Source organism: Ovis aries, chromosome 15 (genome assembly GCF_016772045.2).
Source record: "Ovis aries strain OAR_USU_Benz2616 breed Rambouillet chromosome 15, ARS-UI_Ramb_v3.0, whole genome shotgun sequence".
In the NCBI taxonomy this organism is placed as follows: domain Eukaryota; kingdom Metazoa; phylum Chordata; class Mammalia; order Artiodactyla; family Bovidae; genus Ovis; species Ovis aries.
In genome coordinates, this window is record NC_056068.1 from 11,772,154 (window position 1) to 11,796,503 (window position 24,350).

The window sequence follows — 24,350 nt, forward strand, 5'->3', positions numbered from 1 at the left end:
AATGGTCCGTCTCCCCAAGGCTATGGTTTTTCCAGTAGTCATGTATGGATGTGAGAGTTGGATTATAAAGAAAGCTGAGCACCAAATAATTGATGCCTTTGAACTTTGGTGTTGGAGAAGACTCTTAAGAGTCCCTTGGACTGCAAGGAGATTCAACCAGTCTGTCCTAAAGGAAATCAGTCACGAGTATTCATTGAAAGGACTGATGTTGAAGCTGAAACTCCAATATTTTGGCCACCTAATGTGAAGAGCTGACTCATTTGAAAAGGCCCTGATGCTGGGAAAGACTGAAGGCAGGACAAGGGGATGGCAGAGAATGAGATGGTCAGATGGCATCATCAATTCCATGTTTACTCCAGTTTGAGTAAACTCTGGGAATTGGTGATGGACAGAGAGGCCTGACGTGCTGTGGTCCATGGGGTCAGGAGAATTGGACATGACTGAATGACTTAACTGAATTGAACTGAATTCACCTTTAGTTTGGCTTTCCCTCAGACAGATATCAGCCCAGCCTGTCTGGATGTTCACTAGGGAAGAGAAAGATGCCTAAAGGCTAGGAACGTTTAAGGTAGAATTTTGAATATGCATGCATGCAAGCTTAGTCACTCAGTCATGTCTCAATGTTGTGGTTTGTAGCCCTCCAGGCTCCTCTGTCCATGGGTTTCTTTTTTTTTTTTTTTTTTTTTTTTAGGATATACTTCTATATATTTTAATCATCTCTAGATTTCTAATAACTACAATGTATGTGCTATGTTAATAGTTGTAGATACAATGTAAATATTATGTAAATAGTTACCAGTATGTGACATATTCAAGTTTTGGTTTTTGGAACCTTCTGGAATTTTTTTTCCCAATATTTTTCTTCTGCATTTGGTTGAATCCTTGGATACAGAGATATCCCGCAGATACAGAGTGCCAGTTATATCTTCCATATCTAGTTTCTGTTGATTCTTTTTCTAAATATCTTTTATTCCACTCCCTCCCCTCCATCACTGCTGCCACTTCCTTAGTTTGAGTCTCCACCACTGGTTACCTATTGCAATAGGCCACCCAATGGTTTCCCTGTTCCCAGTTTGTCTTTTAATCTATGCATCACACTGCTTCAAGAGTGACATTTTTAAAGCAAAAAGTCATGTCACATACCTTCCCAGCCCACAAACACATTCAATTCAGTTCAGTTCAGTTGCTCAGTCGTGTCCAACTCTTTACGACCTCAAGGACACCAGCACGCCAGGCCTCCCTGTCCACACCAACTGCCGGACTTTATTCAAACTCATGTCCATTGAGTCAGTGATACCATCCAACCATCTCATCCTCTGTCATCCCCTTCTCCTCCCGCCTTTGATTTTTCCCAGCATTAGGGTCTTTTCCAATGAATCAGTTCTTCACCTCAGGTGGCCAAAGTATTGGAGTTTCAGCTTTAACATCAGTCCTTCCAATGAATTTTCAGGACTGATTTCTTTTAGGATGGACTGGCTGGATCTCCTTGCAGTCCAAGGGACTCTCAAGAGGCTTCTCCAACACCACAGTTCAAAAGCATCAATTCTTTGGTGATCAGCTTTCTTTATAGTCCAACTCTAACATCCATACATGACCACTGGAAAAACCATAGCCTTGACTAGACGGACCTTTGTTGGCAAAGTAATGTCTCTGCTTTTTAGTATGCTGTCTAGGTTGGTCATAACTTTCCTTCCAAGCAGTAAGAGTCTTTTAATTTCATGGCTACAGTTACCATCTGCAGTGATTTTGGAGCCTCCCCACCCCAAATAGTCTGTCACTGTTTCCCCATCTATTTGCCGTGAAATGATGGGACCAGATGCCATGATCTTCATTTTCTGAATGTTGAGCTTTAAGCCAACTTTTTCATTCTCCTCTTTCATCGAGAGACTCTTTAATTCTTCTTTGCTTTCTGTCATAAGGGTGGTGTCATCTGCATATCTGAGGTTATTGATATTATTCCTGGAAATCTTGATTCCAGCTTGTGCTTCATCCAGCCCAGTGTTTCTCATGATGTACTCCACATATAAGGAGGCCCCATAAACACATAAATACTTCAAATCTTTCAGTGATGTTAACTTTTTAAAATCTGTGTCTCTTTGACCTGCTTGTTCCTCTAAAGTCACTTAGCAAAAGGCATTCTCTTATTGTATTTGCCACTGTTCCAAACAGTGATACATGGATCATTCAAGAGTCTGTAGATATTTTCCATTCCCCATCTGCTACTGTTAGAAGCACAGTCAAAAGTTTGCAACCTAGGAAAAAATCTAGTTTGACCACAAAGTTGATAAATCTCTGAATACAAAACTGATGGTTCAGAGCTGAAGAGAAGTCTTTTCGTTCAAAAGCCTCCAACATCTGCTTTGTCTTTTTTCCTAGGTAGTTATAGGTACTGCCCACCGCTCCAGTTGCTCCCATCACCAGAGCACTTAACAGTTGCTCATCCACCCCAAAAAGGAAAGCAAACTGTCGCTGGCGATTCTGATCCACACACTGCCCGAAGTCTAAGAGATCTGTGTCACTGAATTTCAGCCCTTGGAAGCTGGGGATCTTATCCTGAATCCCATCCAACAACTCCTCAGCACGAATCTTCACCCCGGTCAAGGCAGGAATGTGATAGTAGTAAAATGGCAATGCAGGGGCGGCAGCAGCCACCTCTTTCAGGAAATTAATTAGGACATCTTTGTTCCATGGCTTGAGAAAGAAAGGTGCAATGACAGCGATGCCATCGGCTCCTATTTCTGCTGCATGTTGGGCCAGTTCTTGTGACTCCTTCAAGCTCAAGGCTCCCACATGAATTACTATCTGATCCAATTTGTTCCTCCCCTTTGTTACCCACTCCTCCGTGACCTGGCAGCGCTCCGAGATGCTCAGGGACAGGCCTTCTCCCGTTGTGCCGTTCACAAAGACATTCTTCACTCCCTGTTCCTCTACAAGATAGTCCACATACCGACCAATGACTGAAAAGTTGATTTCTCCATGCTCAGTCATCGGCGTGATGGTCGCAGCAACAAGACCTTGCAGCTTCTTCTTTGGGGAGGCCATCAAGTTGCTGAAATGTCCAGCCGCCGCGAGGCCGCCTGCGCCGCCGCCTGTCCATGGGTTTCTCCAGGCAAGAATACTGGAGTGGGTTGCCATTCCTTTCTCCAGGGCATCTTCCCAACCCACGGATCAAACCTGGGTCCCTGAATTGCAGGCAAATACTTTACTGCCTGAGCCACCAGGGACACCCTTAGAATATGTATAAAAGGTCGATAAACCTTCCCTGTGACCTCCACTTTTTCTCAGTACTTAAGTAGACAACAGAAGATGATCCCTTTCTGGGACTAGTTGCATTTAATGATCAAATTGCCTTATTAAGACACATGTACCAGAAGGAGATGAGAGAATTAGAAGTAGACTATCAACTCTTTGTGAAGAAAGAAATGGCAACCCACTCCAGTACTCTTGCCTGGAAAATTCCATGGATGGAGGAACCTCGTAGGTTAGAGTCCACGGGGTCGCAAAGAGTTGGACACGACTGAGAGCTTTCAGTAGCTTCTTCTATAAGTTTGTTGATGACAAACTTCCATTAGTACAGAATGCTGAACACATGATCTATATCAATTGCAATGGCTCTATCAGTATGGCAGAAAGCGAAACACAGTACAGATCAACAGTGGAAATGCCACAGATGGCACCAATACTTATCAATAGCCAGATGTATTCAATCTGTCAGAATTAACAGGAGGCCATGCCCCATAGGAGGTGTCCCAGGTGGCACAGTGATAATGAATCCACCTGCCAATGCAGGACATACAAGAGAGGCTGTTTCGATCCCTGAGTTGGGAAGATTCCCTGGAAAAGGACATGGTAACCGACTCCAATATTCTTGCCTGGAGAATCCCATGGACAGAGGAATCTGTTGGGCTACAGTCCATAGGGTCATAAAGCATCAGACAGGATTACGTGGCTAAGTACACAGTACACATGCTCCATAGAATGTTTCTTTTCTCCCTTTGCAGCTTTAGGTGAGAATTACAAATTTGGCATGTAAGTATAGCCTCTGCATCAGAAACAGAGTCTGTCTGTTTTATTCTGGTCTTCTTTGATTTGGTTTGGATATGTTTTAGTGCCTAGTCTATGATGTGAGCACTTTGCCATGTCTGGTATGGTGAATTTATGCAGCAATCTGGTAGTCAAGCAACACAGACACTGTTAAGAGTCTAATGCAACTTAGTGTCACCAGTGAACAGGTTCTTTTTGTGGACAGCTATATACATCACCCGGAGAAGGCATTGGCACCCCACTCCAGTACTCTTGCCTGGAAAAATCTCATGGACGGAGGAGCCTGGTAGTCTGCAGTCCATGGGGTCGCTAAGAGTCTGACACGACTGAGTGACTTTACTTTCACTTTTCACTTTCATGCATTGGAGAAGGAAATGGAACCCCATTCCAGTGTTCTTGCCTAGAGAATCCCAAGGACAGGGGGAGCTTGGTGTGCTGCCGTCTATGGGGTCGCACAGAGTCAGACATGATTGAAGCGATTTAGCAGCAGCAGCAGCAGCATATATGTCACCCAGACAGTTCAATCAGGCACCACGATTTGATTTCACGGTTCATGTCCTTGAAGAGACATTGTCTCTTTAATCTGCAATAGTCTCAGAGTTTGAGTTTCATCCAGCCACTGAATGGAGCTACCATGCCCACTTTCAGTTCATGAATTTAATCAACTCACTTTTTTTTTTCTCATTTGCAAGCATGCATTAATTTCTTAATTGGAGGATAATTTCTTCACAATGTTGCATCAACTGCATTTCTTCTCAAATTATGTCTATGGATTGTTTCTAGGTAGGAAACTTTAAACACTGAATAGTATATTTGCCTGTGAAAGTGTTAGTTCCTCAGTCATGTCTGACTCTTTGCAACTCTAGAGACTGTAACCCACCAGATTGCTATGTCCATGGATTTCTCCAGGCAAGGATACTGGAGTGGGTTTCCCTTCCCTTCTCCAGGAGATCTTCTTGACCCAGGGATTGAACCTAGATTTCCAATTGCAAGCAAATTCTTCACCTCTGAGCCATCAGGGAAGTCCCATATTTGCCTGTAGATATCACAAATTCACATTTCCCTCATGTCTCAGTAGTAAAGAATGCACCTGCCAAGCAGGAGACATGGGTTTAATCCCTGGGTCAGGAAGATCCCCTGGAGAAGGAAATGGCTACCCACTACAATTTTCTTGCCTGAGAAATCCCATGACAGAAAAGCCTGTTTGGCTGCAGTCTATGGGGTCACAAAAGAGTCAGACGTGACTTAGCAATTAAACAAAAACAACTAACAAGTATTTTGCAAAATGCAAGTATTTTCTAGGAAGATCATAGTTGATACATAACCATGGTCAGTTACATAAGTTTTTCCATGAATATCCAAATTCAAATGTTTGTCAAAATATTTGTATTAAAAAAAATAAAACTTTCTTTGGTATAACAGATTAATAGTTGCCAGTTAGCTCTCTGTTATAGTAAGAACACTGAGTTTACTTATTAGACATTAGCAACTTACATACTATGGAGTTTATAATTCTACATCCCTGAAAGTTATGGGTGAACTGATTTCACCTCACAAGTGTCTAAACCAGTAATTAGGAGTGAAATATATATATATTCTACTTTGTACGAGTGAAAGTCTAAATGACTTGTGCATGCTAAGTTAATTCCATAAAAGGCCACTTCAACATAAGTAGTTTTAAAAGTAATATGTTGCTTTATGAAAAGATCTATCTAGAATGGCAGACAATTTCTCTATAAATATAAAGATATCTATTCTCTTTCACCGACATATCTTAGAACCCTAGAAGTATAAACAAGGCAAGATAATAGAATGAGGCTAATTTTATGAAATTAAAGTAGGATAAATATGTTGATTAGGCAGTTGAGAAAAAATTCAGTACAGGTCAGGTATGCAAATTAGGAGTTTAAAAAGTTAATCAGAGATATCTGCACTTGAATTCTAGTGTATAGAATCCAAATCTGGGAGAAAAAGGCCCAGTGCATTTTCTCTAATTAAGAATACTGAAGTGAGTAGTCTGTTCCTTCTCCAGTGGATTTTCCTGATCCAGGAATTGAACTGGGGTCTCCTGCATTGCAGGTCAATTCTTTACCAGTTAAGCTACTAGAGAAGCCCCAATTATTCAGATACTTTATATTTTTGCATACTTAAATTATATTTTTATACATTAAATTTTTTATAATGCTATAAGACTATTCAGGCATATCATATGTAGAAAACTATATAATTTGCCTAATATATGTAATTTGGTAAATTTTAAGCTCCCTATGATTAGTATTGTAACTTATTGCTAATGTTTAAATTTTATTTGTTAACTTCATAGATCTTATGGGCTCCAAAATCACTGTGGATGATGACTACAGCCATGAAATTAAAAGATACTTTCACTGTGGAAGAAAAGCTATGACAATCTTAGATAGCATATTAGCATGTTAAGTTATTGTTTTTCTAGTAGACATGTACAGACGTGAGAGTTGGACCATAAAGAAGGCTGAGCTGAGCAATTTATGTTTCCAAACTGTGGTTCTAGAGATTCAAACCAGTTAATCCTAAAAGAAATCAACTCTGAATATTCCTTGGAAGGACTGACTGATGTTAAAACTGAAACTCCAATACTTTGGCCACCTGATGCGAAAAGCTGATTCATTGGAAAAGACCCTCATACTGAGAAAGAATGATTGCAGGAGTAGAAGGGGGCAATAGAGGATGTGACGGTTGTCCATTGAGTCAATGGACATTGGGTTGAGCAAACTCCAGCAAATAGTGAAGGACAGGGAAGCCTGGCATGCTGCAGTCCAGGGGTCTCAAAGAGTCAGACCCAACTTGAGCGACTGAACAACAACATATTTATAGAGAAAAAATCTGAATATTTTTACATAATTTCAATCTTCAAAGCATAAATACCTACTCAAAAGAATACCACCGAGACATTATTCACTACACTTTTATTGTTTGTGTAAAATTGTTCTCTCATTCTTCAAGCAAACACTGAAATTTTCAAATCTGATTTTGAGAATCAGAAGAATAAAATCAACTTGAAGTATATGAGGTTGTTTTTATTCACAACATTCTGTTTTACAGTCTGCACACTGCATATAAAATTAAAGTCAGATAGGCAAAAACAGAGCAAACATCAATTGAGGCATTTTGAATCTTTTCATGGGGTCACCTTTTAAATAAATCCTATCAGTATTCTGTAAGGATACACATACATAGGACTATGCATCCAAAGTAGAAGAAATGCAGAAGGGACTGAATTCTCAGAAGAGACTTATCTGCACACATATTCATCATCAAAATGAATGAATTTGGCCAGCTAACCGAAAATAGGGCTGCAGACGTTACATGTAACCCTGGACAGCTGTAGCTCTGAGTGGGTCCAAGAGGAATGAGATCCACACTGCCATCTGTTCCCAGATATTTCTGACATTCTAGAATGGATTTGCTACTAACACAAGTCAATTACAGACACTTGTTTTTAATAGGGCACACAAAAAGAGGAGACAAGATAACATTGAACTGCCAACTTTTTGCTTTGATGGCTCATCCTGGGAATAGGAATGAATTTAAAAAAGGTGAGTATGCCCTTCTTTTGGTAAAGTTATGTGAGTAACCCTCACATCTCACAAATGATTCCTCTGTCAAAGAGAGTCATAGACGTAGATAGTTGAGAAAACAGAGAACCACTGTCCCATTTCATGGGTAATTGAACATCAGGAATATTGATATATGTCAAATCTGTATTAACACTGACCATGAAGGAAATTATTTTCTTAGATTGTATAAAGCTGTGTTTATAATTACAATAATTTGAAGCACAGATGCATGGTTTGCTACTTTTACCTGGGGAATCTCAAAATGCTTGCAACATGTTTACATTTTTAAAGGTTGACTGCATCTGAATTCACATTAAAAGATAATTGTGCTGGAAAGAGCAATTACAAAAATTAGACATCTTCATCAATGTGTTAATTATGTCAGTATATATGTAAGATGATGAAATTGAAACAATCTTTACTACTGAACAATCCAGTTTTCATAACCCACACTGAGTCATCTTTTTATGGAACCTGCATGTTCCATGCCTTAAAAGAAAGGTTTTCAGCGTTTGAAAGTGAAAATAATCACTCTCCTTTTAAAACTAGGTAGCATCATAGCTCACTGATTATCAAAATGGCATTAGTAATGGCAGCAGTATGCTATAGAGTAGCGGCAAATTCTTTCAAGGGTGATTTTACTGTGGCATTTCCCCATCTACTCCATTTATCTAGATTTTATCTGTACCACCTAAGAACATGTGGATAAAGAGTTTAAATAATTTACATGTGGAAGAAAATTTCTCACATATATGCATCTACGTGCATGCTAAGTTGCTTCAGTCATGTCAGACTCTACGTGACCCAATGGACTGTACCCCACCAGGCTCCTCTGTCCATGAGACTCTCCAGGCAAGAATACTGGAATGGGTTACCATGCCTTCCTCCAGGGGATCTTCCTTACCCAGGGATCAAATCCTCATCTCTTCTGTCTTCTGCATTAGCAGGTGTGTTCTTTACCACTAGTGCCAGGTGAAGTGACTTAGCATGTACAGACACATATGTATGTGTGTGGATATATATATATATATAAAATTTCTATTTTAGAAACAAATTGACAAAAAGAAATTTGTTACAATTTTTAAAATCTCTAATGTAAAAGCTTGATAAAATTAACATCTAATAAAATGTTCATGAAGATTCAAACAATAAAGTGACACATATTTTTGTATTACTTTATATAATGATACATAAAGTATCACATAAATAAAGTGATACTTTTAAGAATAATTCATAAATTTTGCATATCATTAGACCAAGTATTCAATTCTGGAAATAGAGAAGTGCTTCTGCACTTTCAAGTGGCACCTTAAAATGTAGAGGGACAGGGTTCCTGTATTGCCCTAGGGAGACAGTGGAAGGTAGGGAGCCCTCAGAATCTGAGAAGGGTGTGTCAGCTCCTCCTGTGCACCCTTGCTTGCTCTCAGGCTGTAACTTCCTTTGTCATCTGGCAAGGATGATTCTCCCCTGAGGGAAATGCGTTGACCTTAACAGACAAGGAAGGCAAGCAACTATGATTTTATTATTAGATGTACTTTTCAGTAGCTGAATTAAAAAAAAAAAGTTTCAGAAAGTGGTGTTTAAATTTCTATAGCTGCAGGGCACCTGTAGTTTATGTGCTAACCATGTATGTATATTTTATGAAGCTATTTAATCTTCAATTCACTTTTTTAAAAAGGCAATCACCATAGCAACTGACATCAGAAAGTTTTGTGCTGGCTTTGACATACAGAGTACCCAGAAGATAATGCCATTTATATCCTATGAAGCTTGATTAAACTAGGAATGCCTGGTTTCAGGAAAGTGAGAATTAACTCACTATTTTAGTCTTTTTTTTTTTTTTCTCCTCACTTGGCAAATGATGAGATTGGTGAAGTTAAAGCAAATTAAAAACTACTTAATGTTGGCTACAAAACTCCTATTGGCAGAGAAGGCTATTCCTTAAAGAGACCTTAGCAATTATAAAAGAAAGTCCAATATAAGAGGTCAGAATTTAACTTTCAGTTATGAGATATTCTCTGGAAAGAAACTAATTATTTATCTTCATGAACACATAAATATAATTTTCACATAAATGTTCAAAGAAGCTATAGAGACTAATTGCCTTTTTTTTTTTTTCAGTAGCATGGTAAGGGTATGTCCATAAGAAACCATTTTCATCTTAGAGCAGCACAAAATAGTGAAAAAATTTTGAAAAATACTAAATGAAAATTTACCAACAATAAAAATTAGGAAAATTGCTATATTTTAGTATCAGAATACATAATATTGTTTTTTGCTTGTAATGAAATTAATAGATGGCATTTAAAAATAGTATGTTAAACATGTTTACCATGAAGATTGTTAAACACAAATATATTTCAATAAATGTATACTCATTTTTAAAGCTTTACAAAATTTTTTCTTTAATTTTTATTCTGAAAGTATGTTTTAATGTTGGATTTTCCTTTTTAATCCTGATTATTTAAATGTATTTCTGAATTTATTTCAATCAAATCATCAAATGTAAAATAGTGACATTCTGGGTCACAGTTAATAAGTAAATAATAATCATATTATCATGTTCAATTATATTAATTATTTAATATTTATTGAACATATTTTATAATATATGCATGACTTCCAGGTAATACAGAGATAAGTTTTCAAATTATTTATGGGATCCTTGCCTTTAATAAGTGTGCATTATAAAATAAGGATCTAAAGAGCCTCTTGATGAGGATGAAGGAGGAGAGTGAAAAAGTCAGCTTAAAGCTAAATACTTAAAACTAGTATCATGGCATCTGGCCCCATTACTTCATGGCAAACAGAGGGTGGAAAAGGTGGAAGTAGTCGCAGATTTCCTCCTCTTTGGCTCTAAAAACAAACACTGCAGATGGTTATTGCAGCCATGAAATCATCATATATTTGCTTCTTGGCAGGAAAGCAGCAGACTTAGCAGCAGCTGGAAAGCTATGACAAACCTAGGTAGTGTTGAAAAGCAGAGACATTGCCGACAAAGGTCCATATGATCAAGGCCATGTTCTTCCCAGTGGTCATGTATGGTTCTGGACTTTGAAGAAGATGGAGCACCAAAGAATTGATGCCTTTGAATTGTGCTGGAGAAGACTTCTGAGAGTCCCTTGGACAGCGAGAAGATCAAACAAGTCAATCTTAAGAAAAATCAACTCTGAATACTCATTGAAAGTACACATATATACTTCAAGTATATATGTATATATATGTGTGTATATGTATATATGATTGAAGTATACATATATACTTCAAGAAAACAGAAGTAGAGTTAAGAGTATATATATATATATATTTGTATGACTGATTTGTGTTGTAGGGCAGAAACCAACACAACATTGCAAAACAATTATCCTCCAATTAAAAAAATATTAATGAAAAAGACACAAATAAAAGGAAAAAAGATCTTAAGAGCTAAATTATGGTATACATGCAATAAGTAATCATCTGATCATTTTCAGATCTACTTCATGCAATCTCCAAGAAGGGCTACTACAATCTTTTGTTTTTATCTTTATATTTTATGTGAAAGAAGATAACCACACATTTTATCATTTCCCCAAAGCCAAAATATATTTATGGGAAATTGCCTTTTAAATTCACATATATGCTGGTAATTAAGGAGTAAATTTAATCTTGAATTAATTTCCTCTGTGGAGGAGCACTACTTTTCTTCCTTGCCTTTGAAAGTCAGCCTGTGGATTCTATTGCCATAAAAGACCTCATCTAAAAAGACAGTCTCTCAGCAAACTCCATCTTAGACGTGCAGCAGTCATGTGAGCCTGCTCTTACTTTTCCGGTTGCACACTTGACTCTTGAGACACTCAGAGTCTCTACTAATGCACACAATTTTAATTTCTTTTATACTTTTCAAAATTTGCCTTACTTGTCTCCTAACTTCTTTTTATTCCTTCGGATCTGAATTTTGGGATATTTTACATATGTGTTTATTTACTTATTTGTTTGTAGGTCTGATATTTCCTTGGTTTCTTCCTATCCTCATTTGTAGTCTCATGTCCACATCCTGCTGCTACCCATTTATTGAAGGGGCTATATTTTTTCCAATTATTACTCTCTAGCTCTATTCACTTGCTTTCTTGAAGAATCTTCATCTATCATTTTACTCAGCTCTTTCTAGAATAGGGAATCTTAATCTGTGATCTAATGACCCTTCATATGTAAAAATAATTCTAGAAGTTGGTAAACAGATAAAATGTGTGTAAAATTTTTCATGTGTAAATATTTACACATTTTTTTCCTGGGGAGAGTTTTACAGCATTTATCAATTGTTTTAAAGGGTCAACAAAGGACTCCAAAAATTTGGCTATTACTATTTATATTTCCAATGCACACACCCATCTTATTACATATTCAAATAGACACGACATCTTCTACTGGCTTCTTTATATTTCTTCTTCTCTATTGTTAAGTAGTGTAGTGAGCTTATTTCTTTTTTCAAAACTAATTTATTTATTTGTAAATGAAATAAAGATGAAAATCTTTAATGATTAAAAATATAATTCCCAAAGAAGATAGAAAAATCATAAACCATTAGACACCTAACAACAAAGAAACAAAGATACATAAAGCAAAAATCACAATAAGTATAAGGGGAAGTATATAATCATACTGAGACACATTAATATTTTTCTGAGAATATTTTATCAAGCGCAGGAAAAAATAAGATTAGGAGCATCTTCATTGATGTCATTAATAATTTAAATATAATAGATTTATACTTATATTAATCTTATATCCTTCACAGATGTATTTAAAATTTTGTATCTCATACATTGTAATAGATTTCCATAGAACATTTAGAAAAACTGGCAAAAAGATAATCATTACTAAATTTCAAAAAGTAGAACTCTTTTTTTGTGTGTGATTCAGTTGTACATATATATATATTATTTTTGAAATTATTTTCCATTATAGGTTATCACAAGATATTGACTATAGTTCCCTGCACTATACAGTAAATTTTTGTTGTTTGTTGCATACCTATTTTTCATTAAAAATCTAGTAGTCTCTTCATACTAATTCAAACAAGTCAAATCAAAATGTCATAAGTGTTTTAGTTAGGCAAAGATTCATAAATTTTCTAAAAAATATGCATCATACATAATTTTTACATATAATATATACAAAAGCGTTTCTACTGTGCTTGATAAAGCCTTGGGAAAGAACATCAAAAATTTAAAAAGAGATGGAGAAACTGGAAAAACATACACTAAATGACATGGGAACATTGAATATGAGATAGAAAAATTGAAACAAGCTAGATAAAAAATCCTTATATAGCCCAGTTTTTTAAAATATGGAAACACATTAGAAACATATCTGGAGCTCTGATTAAAAAACGAATACCTGAGCATTTATATTTTCTGGAAAATTCAAAGATAATCTGATATGCATCTGGATTTTAAAATATGATTACAGATTTTTTATTTAATAGTAGCTTTGGTGATACAGAGTAATAGTTACATAATCACAATAGTAAAAATATTTATAAGCTTTCACAATCAGTAGCCAGACAAAAAATAAAAGATAATTACAGATGCAAGCAATAATGGAAGTATTATTAATCTAACAATATAGAATAATTACATACAATTTAAAGGGTCAAGCAGAGTGATGTGGTAAGTGGAAGTGCATATGTGCACATGTTTTAATTCATCCAGCCATTCTATGTCTTTTGGCTGGTTCATTTAATCCATTTGTATATAAGGTAATTATCAATATATATGATCCTACTACCATTTTCTTAATTATTTTAGGTCTATTTTCTATGTAAGTATTTCCCTTCTCTTGTTTCCTACCTAGAGAAGTTCCTTTAGCATTCGTTGTAAAGCTGGTTTGGTGGTGCTGAATTCTTTTTTTTTTTTTTAATTTTAAAATCTTTAATTCTTACATGCATTCCCAAACATGACCCCCCCTCCCACCTCCCTCCCCACAACATCTCTCTGGGTCATCCCCATGCACCAGCCCCAAGCATGCTGCACCCTACGTCAGACATGGACTGGCGATTCAATTCTTACATGATAGTATACATGTTAGAATTCCCATTCTCCCAAATCATCCCACCCTCTCCCTCTCCCTCTGAGTCCAAAAGTCCGTTATACACATCTGTGTCTTTTTTCCTGTCTTGCATACAGGGTTGTCATTGCCATCTTCCTAAATTCCATATATATGTGTTAGTATACTGTATTGGTGTTTTTCTTTCTGGCTTACTTCACTCTGTATAATTGGCTCCAGTTTCATCCATCTCATCAGAACTGATTCAAATGAATTCTTTTTAACGGCTGAGTAATACTCCATTGTGTATATGTACCACAGCTTTCTTATCCATTCATCTGCTGATGGACATCTAGGTTGTTTCCATGTCCTGGCTATTATAAACAGTGCTGCGATGAACATTGGGGTACATGTGTCTCTTTCAATTCTGGTTTCCTCGGTGTGTATGCCCAGCAGTGGGATTGCTGGGTCATAAGGTAGTTCTATTTGCAATTAAAAGACAATCTCTTTAACAAGTGGTGCTGGGAAAACTGGTCAACCACTTGTAAAAGAATGAATTCTTTTAACTTTTGCTTTTCTGGAATGCTTTTGATTTCTACACCAAATCTGAAGGAGGATCTTGCTGGGTAGAGTATTCATGGTTGTGGTTTCTTCTCTTTCATCACTTTATATATATCATGTTATTCCATTATGGCTTGTAACATTTCTGTTGAAAAATCAGCTAATTGTCTGATGGGAATTCTTTGTATGTTGTCATTTTCCACTTTTTCTTTTAATACTTTCTGTCTTTATTTTTTTCTGTTTGATTACTATATGTCTAGGTATGTTCCTCCTTGGGTTTATCCTTCTTGGGATAACTATTGTAAACTATTGACTATTTCCTTTTCTGTGTTATGGAATTTTTAAGGTATTATCACTTCAAATATTTTCTCAGGTCCTTTCTCTCTCTCTTTTCTTTCTGGGACCCCTATAATGTGAATGTTGGTACATTTAATGCTGTCCCAGAGGTCTCTTAGGCTCCTTTCATTTCTTTTTTTTTTTTTTTTTCCTGTATTCTGTTCTGCAGCAGTGATTTCCACCATTCTGTCCTCCAGGTTATTTATCCATTCTTCTGCCTCAGTTTTTCTGCTATGGATTCCTTCTATTGAATTTTTCATCTCTGTTTGTTTGTTCTCTAGTTCTGTAGGTCTTTAGTAAACATTTCTTGCATCTTCTCAGTTTTTGCCTTCATTGTGTTCCCAAGATCCTGAATCATTTTCACTATCTTTATTCTGAATTCTTTTTCTGCAAGGTTACCTATCTCCACTTCATTTAGTTGTTTTTCTGGGGTTTTATCTTGTCCTTATATCTGGGACATAAATCTCTACTTTTTCATGCTGATTAACTTTCTGCACAGTGGCTTTTGTCTCAGTCTCTGTGGGACCGTGGTTCTTGGTTCTTCTGTCTGCCCTCTGATGGACGCTAAGAGGTTTATGTAAACTTTCTGAAGGGAATGATTGGTGGTCTTGCTCTGGTGGACAGGGCCTTGCTCTATAAAGCTTCAATTCAATTATCTGGATTGTGGGGTTGTGCTACCCTCAATAGTTTTTTAACCTGAGATGACCCAATACTAGGGTCTACAGGCTCTATGGTAGGGTTAATGGTGACCTCCAAGAGGTTGAATACCAAGGGTTAATGATCTCTAGGACCACAGCTGCCAGCGCCCCTGTCCCTGTGGTGAGCTTCTGCCAACCCATGCCTCCACAGGAAACCTTCCAATACTAGTCGATTGTTTTGGCTCAGTCTCCTGTGGAGTCACTGCTCCTTTCCTCTGAGTCCTGGTGCACACAAGGTTTTGTTTGTGCCCTCCAACACGGGAGCCTCTGTTTTCCCCAGCCCTGTGGAAGTCTTGTAATCAAATCCCACTGGCTTGCAATGTCAGATTCCCTGGGGATTCCCAGTCCCTTTGTTGGATCCCCAGGCTGGAAAGCCTGATGTGGGGTTCCAAAACTTAACAAGAGTGGGAGAAGTTCTTTGGTATTATTTTTCTTCAGGTTGTGGGTCACCCACCTGGTAGGAATAGGATTTGATTTTTATCATGACTGTATCTCTCCTACCATCTTCCTGTGGCTCCTTCTTTGTCTTTGGACATGGGAGAATCTTTTTTTGGTTCCAGCATTCTCCTCTTGGTTGTTCAACAACTAGTTATAATTTTGGTGCTCTTGTGGGAAGAAATGAGTGAATGTGTTTCTACTCCTGAACCAGAAGCCCTGAGCTTATTTCTTAACTCCTGTATTGCATTGCCTGCATTAGAGGAGCTACCTAATTTTACTACTTTTCCTATAGGTGAAAAAGGAATACTTCAACATTTCTACCCCAGCCCCAAATATTTAAATTGAAACAAATTAAAATCAAATCGATTATCTCCCCTCTAATACTGAATGCCTCATATCTGTAGGTGGCACTATAATTCTTTTGATCTACTAGGTGCAAAGCTTTGAAAATAATCTCTCTCTTGTTCTCTTTCTCGATTCCCAGGTGGAATTGACCTCCTCCACTATTAAATCACACAATATAAACCTTTTACTATCACCCTCTATTTCTCTTAAGCTAAAATTATTAATGTAGTGGGGTTTTTTTGTACATTTTCTTATTCTACAATTCATCACTAAACATTACCATCAGAAGAAATCTTCTTAATGTGTTATACTTTGATTTCAATTTACAGAAAAATTCTGGTAGAAGCTAATTGTCCTGATGCCAAATCTCACAATTCTACACTTATCATTAAGAAAAGCTTCAGTATTTAGTTCTCATTACTTTTTTCAGACTTACATCTCCAGTGTTAAATAAGCCAAATGTCTTTCCAAAAGAAACTGTTGTACAAGTATGCCATGTACAATGTGCTGTGCTTAGTCACTCAATTTTTCTAACTGTTTGTGACCCTATTGACTGTATCCTGCCAGGCTCCTCTCTCCATGGACATTCTCCAGGTAAGAATACTAGAGTGGGTTGGCATGCCCTCCTCCAGGGAATCTTCCCAACCCATCAAAACCAGGTCTCCTGCAGTGTAGGTGGATTCTTTGCCATCTGAGCTTCAAAAGAAGCCCACTATGTACCATGTTCCTGCATTAGTGTTGCACCTAAAAGTGCCACTCTCATTGTCAAATTATATGAATCATTTTCAAAAATCGTATTAAATTTCTATACTATCCAAGACATCTTTCCTAATTTTTCTACATTTTCATGGTGTTCATTCCTGAAAATCATGTTAAAAATACAAACAATCGGACTTTTCTCTCTCTCTCTCTCTCTCTCTCTCTCTCTCTCTCTCTCTCTCTCTCTTTTTTTTTTTTTTTGCAAAGAACTTAGCATATTTGAGTCACCTTGCCATTTCGTGAACATTCCCAACTAGCATTGAGGTACTTTGTGTCAAAGATTGTGCTTTAATCATATGTTTTCTATCCCAGAGATTTCTTAGCTATGCAAGCTATATAGTCACAGATTTTAGCATAAAGAATGAATTCCATATAAGTGTTCCAATTTTAAAAGTGGGTTTACAATAAAGCTGCAAGATAAAATAGTGAATATCCAGTTAAATGGAATTTTATAACCATATAATAATTTGCTTATGAAATAATTAGTTATGACAATTGATGAATAATGTTGGTACATGTATATCCTATGCAATATTTGGGATATACTGATACTAAAAAACATCTGTTGTTTATCTGAATTCAAATTTTACTTGTTTTCTGTATTCCTATTTATTTAATCTGGCAGCTTTAGTTTTCTTTTAAGGGAAAGCAATTATACAAAATTTAAAACTAAGGACTAATGATGTGAAACTTAATAGCTTCAGTATTTTTTTTCCTCATTTCTAATCCAATAAAATATATTGTGAAAAATAATTTAGAAATATAAATTTTGAATTTTGTGGCTGACGATTCAAAACCAACTGTCTTTTTCTCATTGCAAAGAACCACAATTCCTTGAGTGAGTTGGTGGCTGCTCTCTTTTCCTAATCAGGTTTATTTGGTTTTTCAACCTTTAACATATTATAAAATTTGATATGTACCAGTTAGTCTCTTAGCTGTTGGTGACAAAGAAGCAAATAAGACCAATGAAATATCTACTTTAAAGTGACAAATATGATAATAGAAAAAGAATTCCATTTCAGACAGCAACAGATGCTATGAGGAAAACAAAGGGAGACTCTGTGAAGGCAGTCACAAGTAGAAGCTTGAATGACAGGAATGAGCTATCCAGGGAAATGGGTAAAAGAGGACCATTCCAGGCAAAGGGAACAGCTGAAGCAAAACTCAAATGGAAGAACAAACTTGACATATCCGGGAAATCAAATAATTTTGTTACCTGACTTATAGGGCCAGGAAAGGTGAATGGTTACAGGTAAGGAGAGAGAGATGGGTAGAGGATAGATTTGTACAGTTCTATTGGCCATGTTAAGGTTATTGGATTCAATATTCCCTATCTTAAAGTTCTACCACAAAAAAAAAAAAAAGGCTGTTTTGAGTGACATGTGGAACATTAATTGTTGTGGGTTGGAGACAAGAACAGAAATTGAGCAGCCAGTAAGGTAGGTCTTCTGCTAGCACAAGAAGAAATATGGGTCCTGCCTACTAAGATATCAGAGCTGGAGATAGTGACTCACAGATGAGATCAGTATTCATTTCCAGGTCAGAGCTAACAAATTGTGTTAACAGATACTGAAGGCAAGAGATGAATAAAGGATAACATTTGAGTTTTGATCTGAATATCTGAAAAGAGTACAAAATTAGATGAAGAAGCATCATTAGCAGGACTGAAATGATTCAGAAATTTAGGCTTGGGGTGGAATGCTTATTCATGGCTAGACTTCTAGATAAAGTCTTATTATGGTAAGAAAAAAACCCTTGCTAAGGATTATAAATGCTTTCTGATCTGTTTCAGAGGGTATTTAATGACTGACAACCTCTCCCAAGCACAAGTGTTGTCCCGTCTCTCAGTCGTGTCCAACTTTGAAACCCCATGGACTGCAGCACACCAGGCTTCCCTGTACTTCACCATCTCTTGGAGTTTGCTCAAATGCATGTCCATTAAGTCAGTGATACCATCCAATCATCCTCTGTTGTCCCCTTCTCCTCCTGCCTTCATCTTTCCCAGCATCAGCTCTTTTTCAATGAGTTGGTTCTTCTCATCAAGTGGACAAAATATTGGAGCTTCAGCTTCAGCATCAGTCCTTCTAGTGAATATTCACTATTGATATCCTTTAGAATTAACTGATTTGGTCTCCTTGCACTCCAAGGGACTCTCAAGAGACTTCTCCAACACCACAGTTCAAAAGCATCAATTCTTTGGTGCTCAGACTTTTCTATGTTCCAGCTCTCACATCCTACATGACTACTGGAGAAACCATAGCTTTGACTAGATGGGCCTTTGTCAGCAAAGTGATGTGTCTGCTTTTAATACGCTGTCTAGGTTGGTCATAGCTTTCCTTCCAAGGAACAAGCATCTTTTGATTTCATGGCTGCAGTCACCATCTGCAGTGATTTTGGAGCACAAGAAAATAAAGTCTCTCACTGCTTCCATTGTTTCCCATCTATTTGTCATGAAGTGATGGGACTAGATGCCAAGATCTTAGTTTTTTGAATGTTGAGTCTTTAGTCAGCTTTTTCACTTTCTTCTTTCACTTTCATCAATAGGCTCTTAAGTTCCTTTTCATTTTCTACAATTAGGGTGGTGTCATCTGCATATCTGAAAGTATTGCTATTTCTCCTGGCAATCATGATTCCAGCTGTGCTTCAACCAGCCTGGCATTTCATATGATGTACTCTGCATAGAATTTAAATAAGCTATGTGACAATAGCATGTACAAATAGAAAAATGCATGTCTATTATGGGGGAGTAAATGTTTTAGAAACATTAATTTTAATTTAACATACATGCCAATATTTAAATTTCTCCAAGTTGAAGGCCAGGCTTACTATTAATCTTTACTGTAAATATCTTATAACTCTTATGACAACTGCCTAGTAGATGCTAATTAATAACTTTCCATTTTAATTGCCCCCTTTTTATGTATATTTGTAGCACATTAACTGATATCACATTATTTTCTCAAAGAATCTTCTATTGTTTTTTTTTAATTTAATTTTTTTTATTTTACTTTACAATGCTGTATTGATTTTGCCATACATTGACATGAATCCACCACAGGTGTACATGAGTTCCCAATCCTAAACCCCCCTCCCACCTCTCTCCCCATATCATTTCTCTCTCTAAACTCTGACTTTGAGACCAAAAATATTAGTTAAAATTAATTCTTATATTTAAAGATTTTTCTCAGTACATTATTTAAAACATAAAACTGTTAGGCAGTTATAATAGGAAACAGGAGTCCAAAATGGTGGTGACTAAAAGACAAGGAGGGGAAAAGCCCGCAAAAATAGAACAAAGGAAGGTCCGAGGACTGGAGTGAGGACTTCAAGTAGAACACACAGCACTCCTGGCTATCCCAATTTGCATAGGGCAGGCCCAAGGGGAGGGAAAAACATATAAAAAGAGGAACCAAAGGGCTCTCTCTTGCGCATGCACTGGAGCATTCTTCTCTTCGCGTATTTGGGTCGACATGCCCTTACACTTTGAGGATGGATTTTCCTGCTATTATCTAAAAAAAAAATAGAGCTTTAACACAGAGCTATAACATTGATTTGTCTAAGAGCCATAACACAGTCCATTTGAGACTTGAGAACTATAACACTGTCTGTCCAAGACCCAAGAGCTGTGACACATTGAGGGCTTTAATGTCCCTCACTCCAAATCTTTGCTGTGGACAAGACAGAACTGTGGAGCATTCACTCGCCTGACAAAACATACTCATAAGCACAGGTTAAATGAAAGAAATTCATATCTTGGGGACATTAATTCAAAAATAATTGTAAAGCCACTTCATTTGGAATCAAGTGTATAATGTCTAAGGCGAGAATAGAAAAAAAAAAAAAGTCAGCTTTTAAGACTGTATCACCTACAAGTATCAACATGTTAAACAGCAGGTACACTAAATTATAAGCATTAACCAGGTTAATCCTCAGAGCAAATAAAATCTTTAGCTCTCAAAATCTGAGGCTGCTTTCTGGACTTTCATGTCATCTCTCTCTGTACACCTTATAGTTCACATGAGTTTTCTATCTTTTCTGATTAACAGATCCAGGAAATTCTCCCAGCTAAGTCAATATCTCACTAGTGGAAAAATAGAAGATTGTAAATAACAGGAGCTATTTTCTATGATTGGTGAAATCTCATGGCAAAGCAAGCATACTTTTCTCCACGGCTAGGAAATTCAAGTTTTATCTTAGATGTCTCATTCTCAACACTTCAGGGTTTATATGAGAATAAATGTATGATTTCATAGCTTTTTAAATAAATTATATTTTAAGTTTCATGAGTAAAACTCAAACCAATCTGCATGAGATAAGGTCAGAATGTGTGCCGTTCCCAAGCTCCCAGACCCTGTGAGGAAGAGGAATTTCTTCACTAAGTCAGACAGTTAGCAGTGATCACTGGAGGCTTATAGTGAGGAAGGAGAGTTTATTGAAAAGAAACAACAGACTTCTGGCATAGACATCCGAAGAGGGTAAAAGAGAATACCCCCAAAGTTAACTTGAGCAGAATATTATATCCTTTTCAGTTAGCTGCGGAGAATAAATAAAAAGAATATCTCAAGGTTGTAAAAGTTTTACCAGACCACTTCACCAGGCATGCATCCTGAAATAATATCTGTACAAGATAAATCAGAAGGAATGAGTTCCTATTAAGAAGGAAAACATGCCTTTAGCGAGATATATTGTTTCTGTATAATCATTAACACAGTGGCTGCTTGACTACTAAGACAAAGAATGCATACCTCCTCCCTGAGGGGCCTTGGACTACTTATCGACCTGTCTGAGGTTAACTATATCAAAACTAACCAGAACAATTACAAACATTTGATCCTTCTACCTATGTTGTTGTCCAGTCACTAAATCCCCTCCGACTCCCTGTGACCCCATTTGCTGCAGCACACCAGGTTTCCCAATCCTTCACTAACTTCTGGAGTTTGCTCAGATTCATGTTGATTGAGTCAGTGATGCCATCCATACATCTCATCCTTCTACCTAAACTGTGCTGTACTTAGTTCTTAATTCATGTCAGACTCTTTGTGACCCCATGGATTATAGTCCCCCACCCCGTCTGTCATTGGGGATTCTCCAAGCAAGAATACGGGACTGGGTTCCCATGCCTTCCACCAACTTCTACCTATATTACCTATCTACTAGGATCCAATGAGCTAATATTTATAAATACTTAGAACATTGCATGACATCTATTAAGCATCATATCCAACTTTTCAATATAAATAAGTAAATGAAATTATTTAATAAGTCCAGAGGTACAGTTTCTGGGGTATTTGTGGTAAATCAGAGCTGACACTGTGTCCTTTCACATCAGTGAGTCATATAACCAGTTTGATGGGGGGAGGGCTCATTTATAATGTTTTACATTATCTATAGGGACTACCACACAACTGCACTCATCTCACACATTATTAAAGTAATGCTCAAAATTCTCCAAGCCAGGCTTCAGCAATACATGAACCATGAAATTCCAGATGTTCAACCTGGTTTTAGAAAAGGCAGAGGAATCAGAGATCAAATTGTCAACATCCGTTGGATCATCAAAAAGGTAACAGAGTTCCAGAAAAAAACATAAATTTCTGCTTTATTGACTATGCCAAAGCCTTTGACTGTGTGGATCACAATAAACTGTGGACAATTCTGAAAGAGATGGGAATATCAGACCACCTGACCTGTCTCTTGAGAAACCTAAATGCAGGTCAGGAAGCAACAGTTAGAACTGGACATGGAACAATAGATTGGTTCAAAATAGGAAAAGGAGTACGTCAAGGCTGTATATTGTCACCCTGCTCATTTAACTTCTATGCAGAGTATATCATGAGAAACACTTGGCTGGAAGAAGCACAGGCTGGAATCAAGACTGCCAGGAGATATATCAATAACCTCAGATATGCAGATGACACCACCCTATGGCAGAAAGTGAAGAAGAACTAAAAAGCCTCTTGGTGAAAGTGAAAGAGGACAGTGAAAAAGTTGAAATAAAGCTCAACATTCTGAAAACTAAGATCATGGCATCTGATCCTATCACTTCATGGGAAATAGATGGGGAAACAGTGGAAACAGTGTCAGACTATTTTTGGGGCTCCAAAATCACTGCAGATGCTGATTGTAGCCATGAAATTAAAAGATGCTTACTCCTTGGAAGGAAAGTTATGACCAATCTAGATAGCATATTCAAAAGCAGAGACATTACTTTGCCAACAAATGTCTGTCTAGTCAAGGCTATGGTTTTTCCAGTGGTCATGTATGGATGTGAGAGTTGGACTGTGAAGAAAGCTGAGCACTGAAAAAGTGATGCTTTTGAACTGTGGTGTTGGAGAAGACTCTGGAGAGTCCCTTGGACTGCAAGGAAATCCAACCAGTCCATTCTGAAGGAGATCAACCCTGGGTGTTCATTGGAAGGACTGATGCTAAAACTGAAACTCCAGTACTTTGGCCACCTCATGCAAAGAGCTGACTCATTGGAAAAGACTCTGATGCTGGGAAGGATTGAGGGCAGGAGAAGAAAGGGACGCCAGAGAATGAGATGGCTGGATGGCATCACTTACTCAATGGACATGAGTTTGAGTGAACTCCTGGTGTTGGTGATGGACAGGGAAGCCTGGCATACTGCGATTCATGGGGTTGCAAAGAGTCAGACATGACTGAGCGACTGAACTGACTGACTGACTGACTGATTGTATAAATAATACAACTCTGGCTAATATTGAGCTATTAATGTGATGTCATTGTGTTGTTTGGAGGAAATAGAGATAATCAGTTTTCATGAGCTAATATCATTTGTATCATATATATTACTAAAAGCTGTATATGTGAAAATTAATGTTGTTTTTATCTGAAATCTAATATACCAACCTAGAATACATTTGTCTTTATATATTTTCCAACATTTTATCCAAATCTGAATCTTCTTTTCTTATTGCATATGCTATATTTATTCTGTTTTACTCATCTTTTTTCATTTAGCCTTCTGCAAGCATTGGCTTTGAACTAGGTGGGTGAATGAATGGCACACACACCATCACTGTTCCCCATAATAACACCGTATGCATCACATACACAATTTTAACCTTTCCTGCTCAGACTTAAATTCATCATTTTTCTCAAGATAGAACTCCAAGAAGTCACTTCCAGTTAATTACATTTTAACAAATGGTTACAACTACCTTACCAATCTCTTTGCTTCTAGTTCTGATGATCTATTCTTAATAGTGACAATGACCGACATTTAGGGAATTTCTTCCATGGGCAAATCAATACTCTAAATAATTTGCATGTGATAATTCATTTAAACCTCCTAATACTATGAAATTATTTATATAAATAATGAAATCAAGAAACAAAGAGACTAAATTTCTCTAGTTTTATGTGTCTCAGAAATGTAAAGCTTGAAATTAAAACCAGATATTTAGACTTCCTTGGTTTACTTTCAAATCAAGATTCTCAACTTCTTTAAAATATCTTTCTAGAGTTCTTTAACACCCCCATTTCCCCAAATATTTTGAAGTCCCTGTCTTCATTGTCCTTTATC

General features: G+C 37.0%; 1 protein-coding gene across 1 annotated transcript; it reads right to left on the reverse strand.

Moving 5' to 3' along the window:
• Nucleotides 1–2,169: 2,169 nt before the first annotated feature.
• LOC114118360 (N-acetylneuraminate lyase-like) lies at nt 2,170–3,086 on the reverse strand. The gene has a single exon (XM_042232853.1). It carries the CDS (start codon nt 3,040–3,042, stop codon nt 2,185–2,187), a length of 858 nt encoding a protein of 285 aa, XP_042088787.1. The 5' UTR covers nt 3,043–3,086; the 3' UTR covers nt 2,170–2,184.
• Nucleotides 3,087–24,350: the final 21,264 nt, after the last annotated feature.

Excerpts from the sequence above, each read along its gene's own strand:
- LOC114118360 (XM_042232853.1), bottom strand. The coding sequence starts at position 3,042 with ATGGCCTCCCCAAAGAAGAAGCTGCAAGGTCTTGTTGCTGCGACCATC.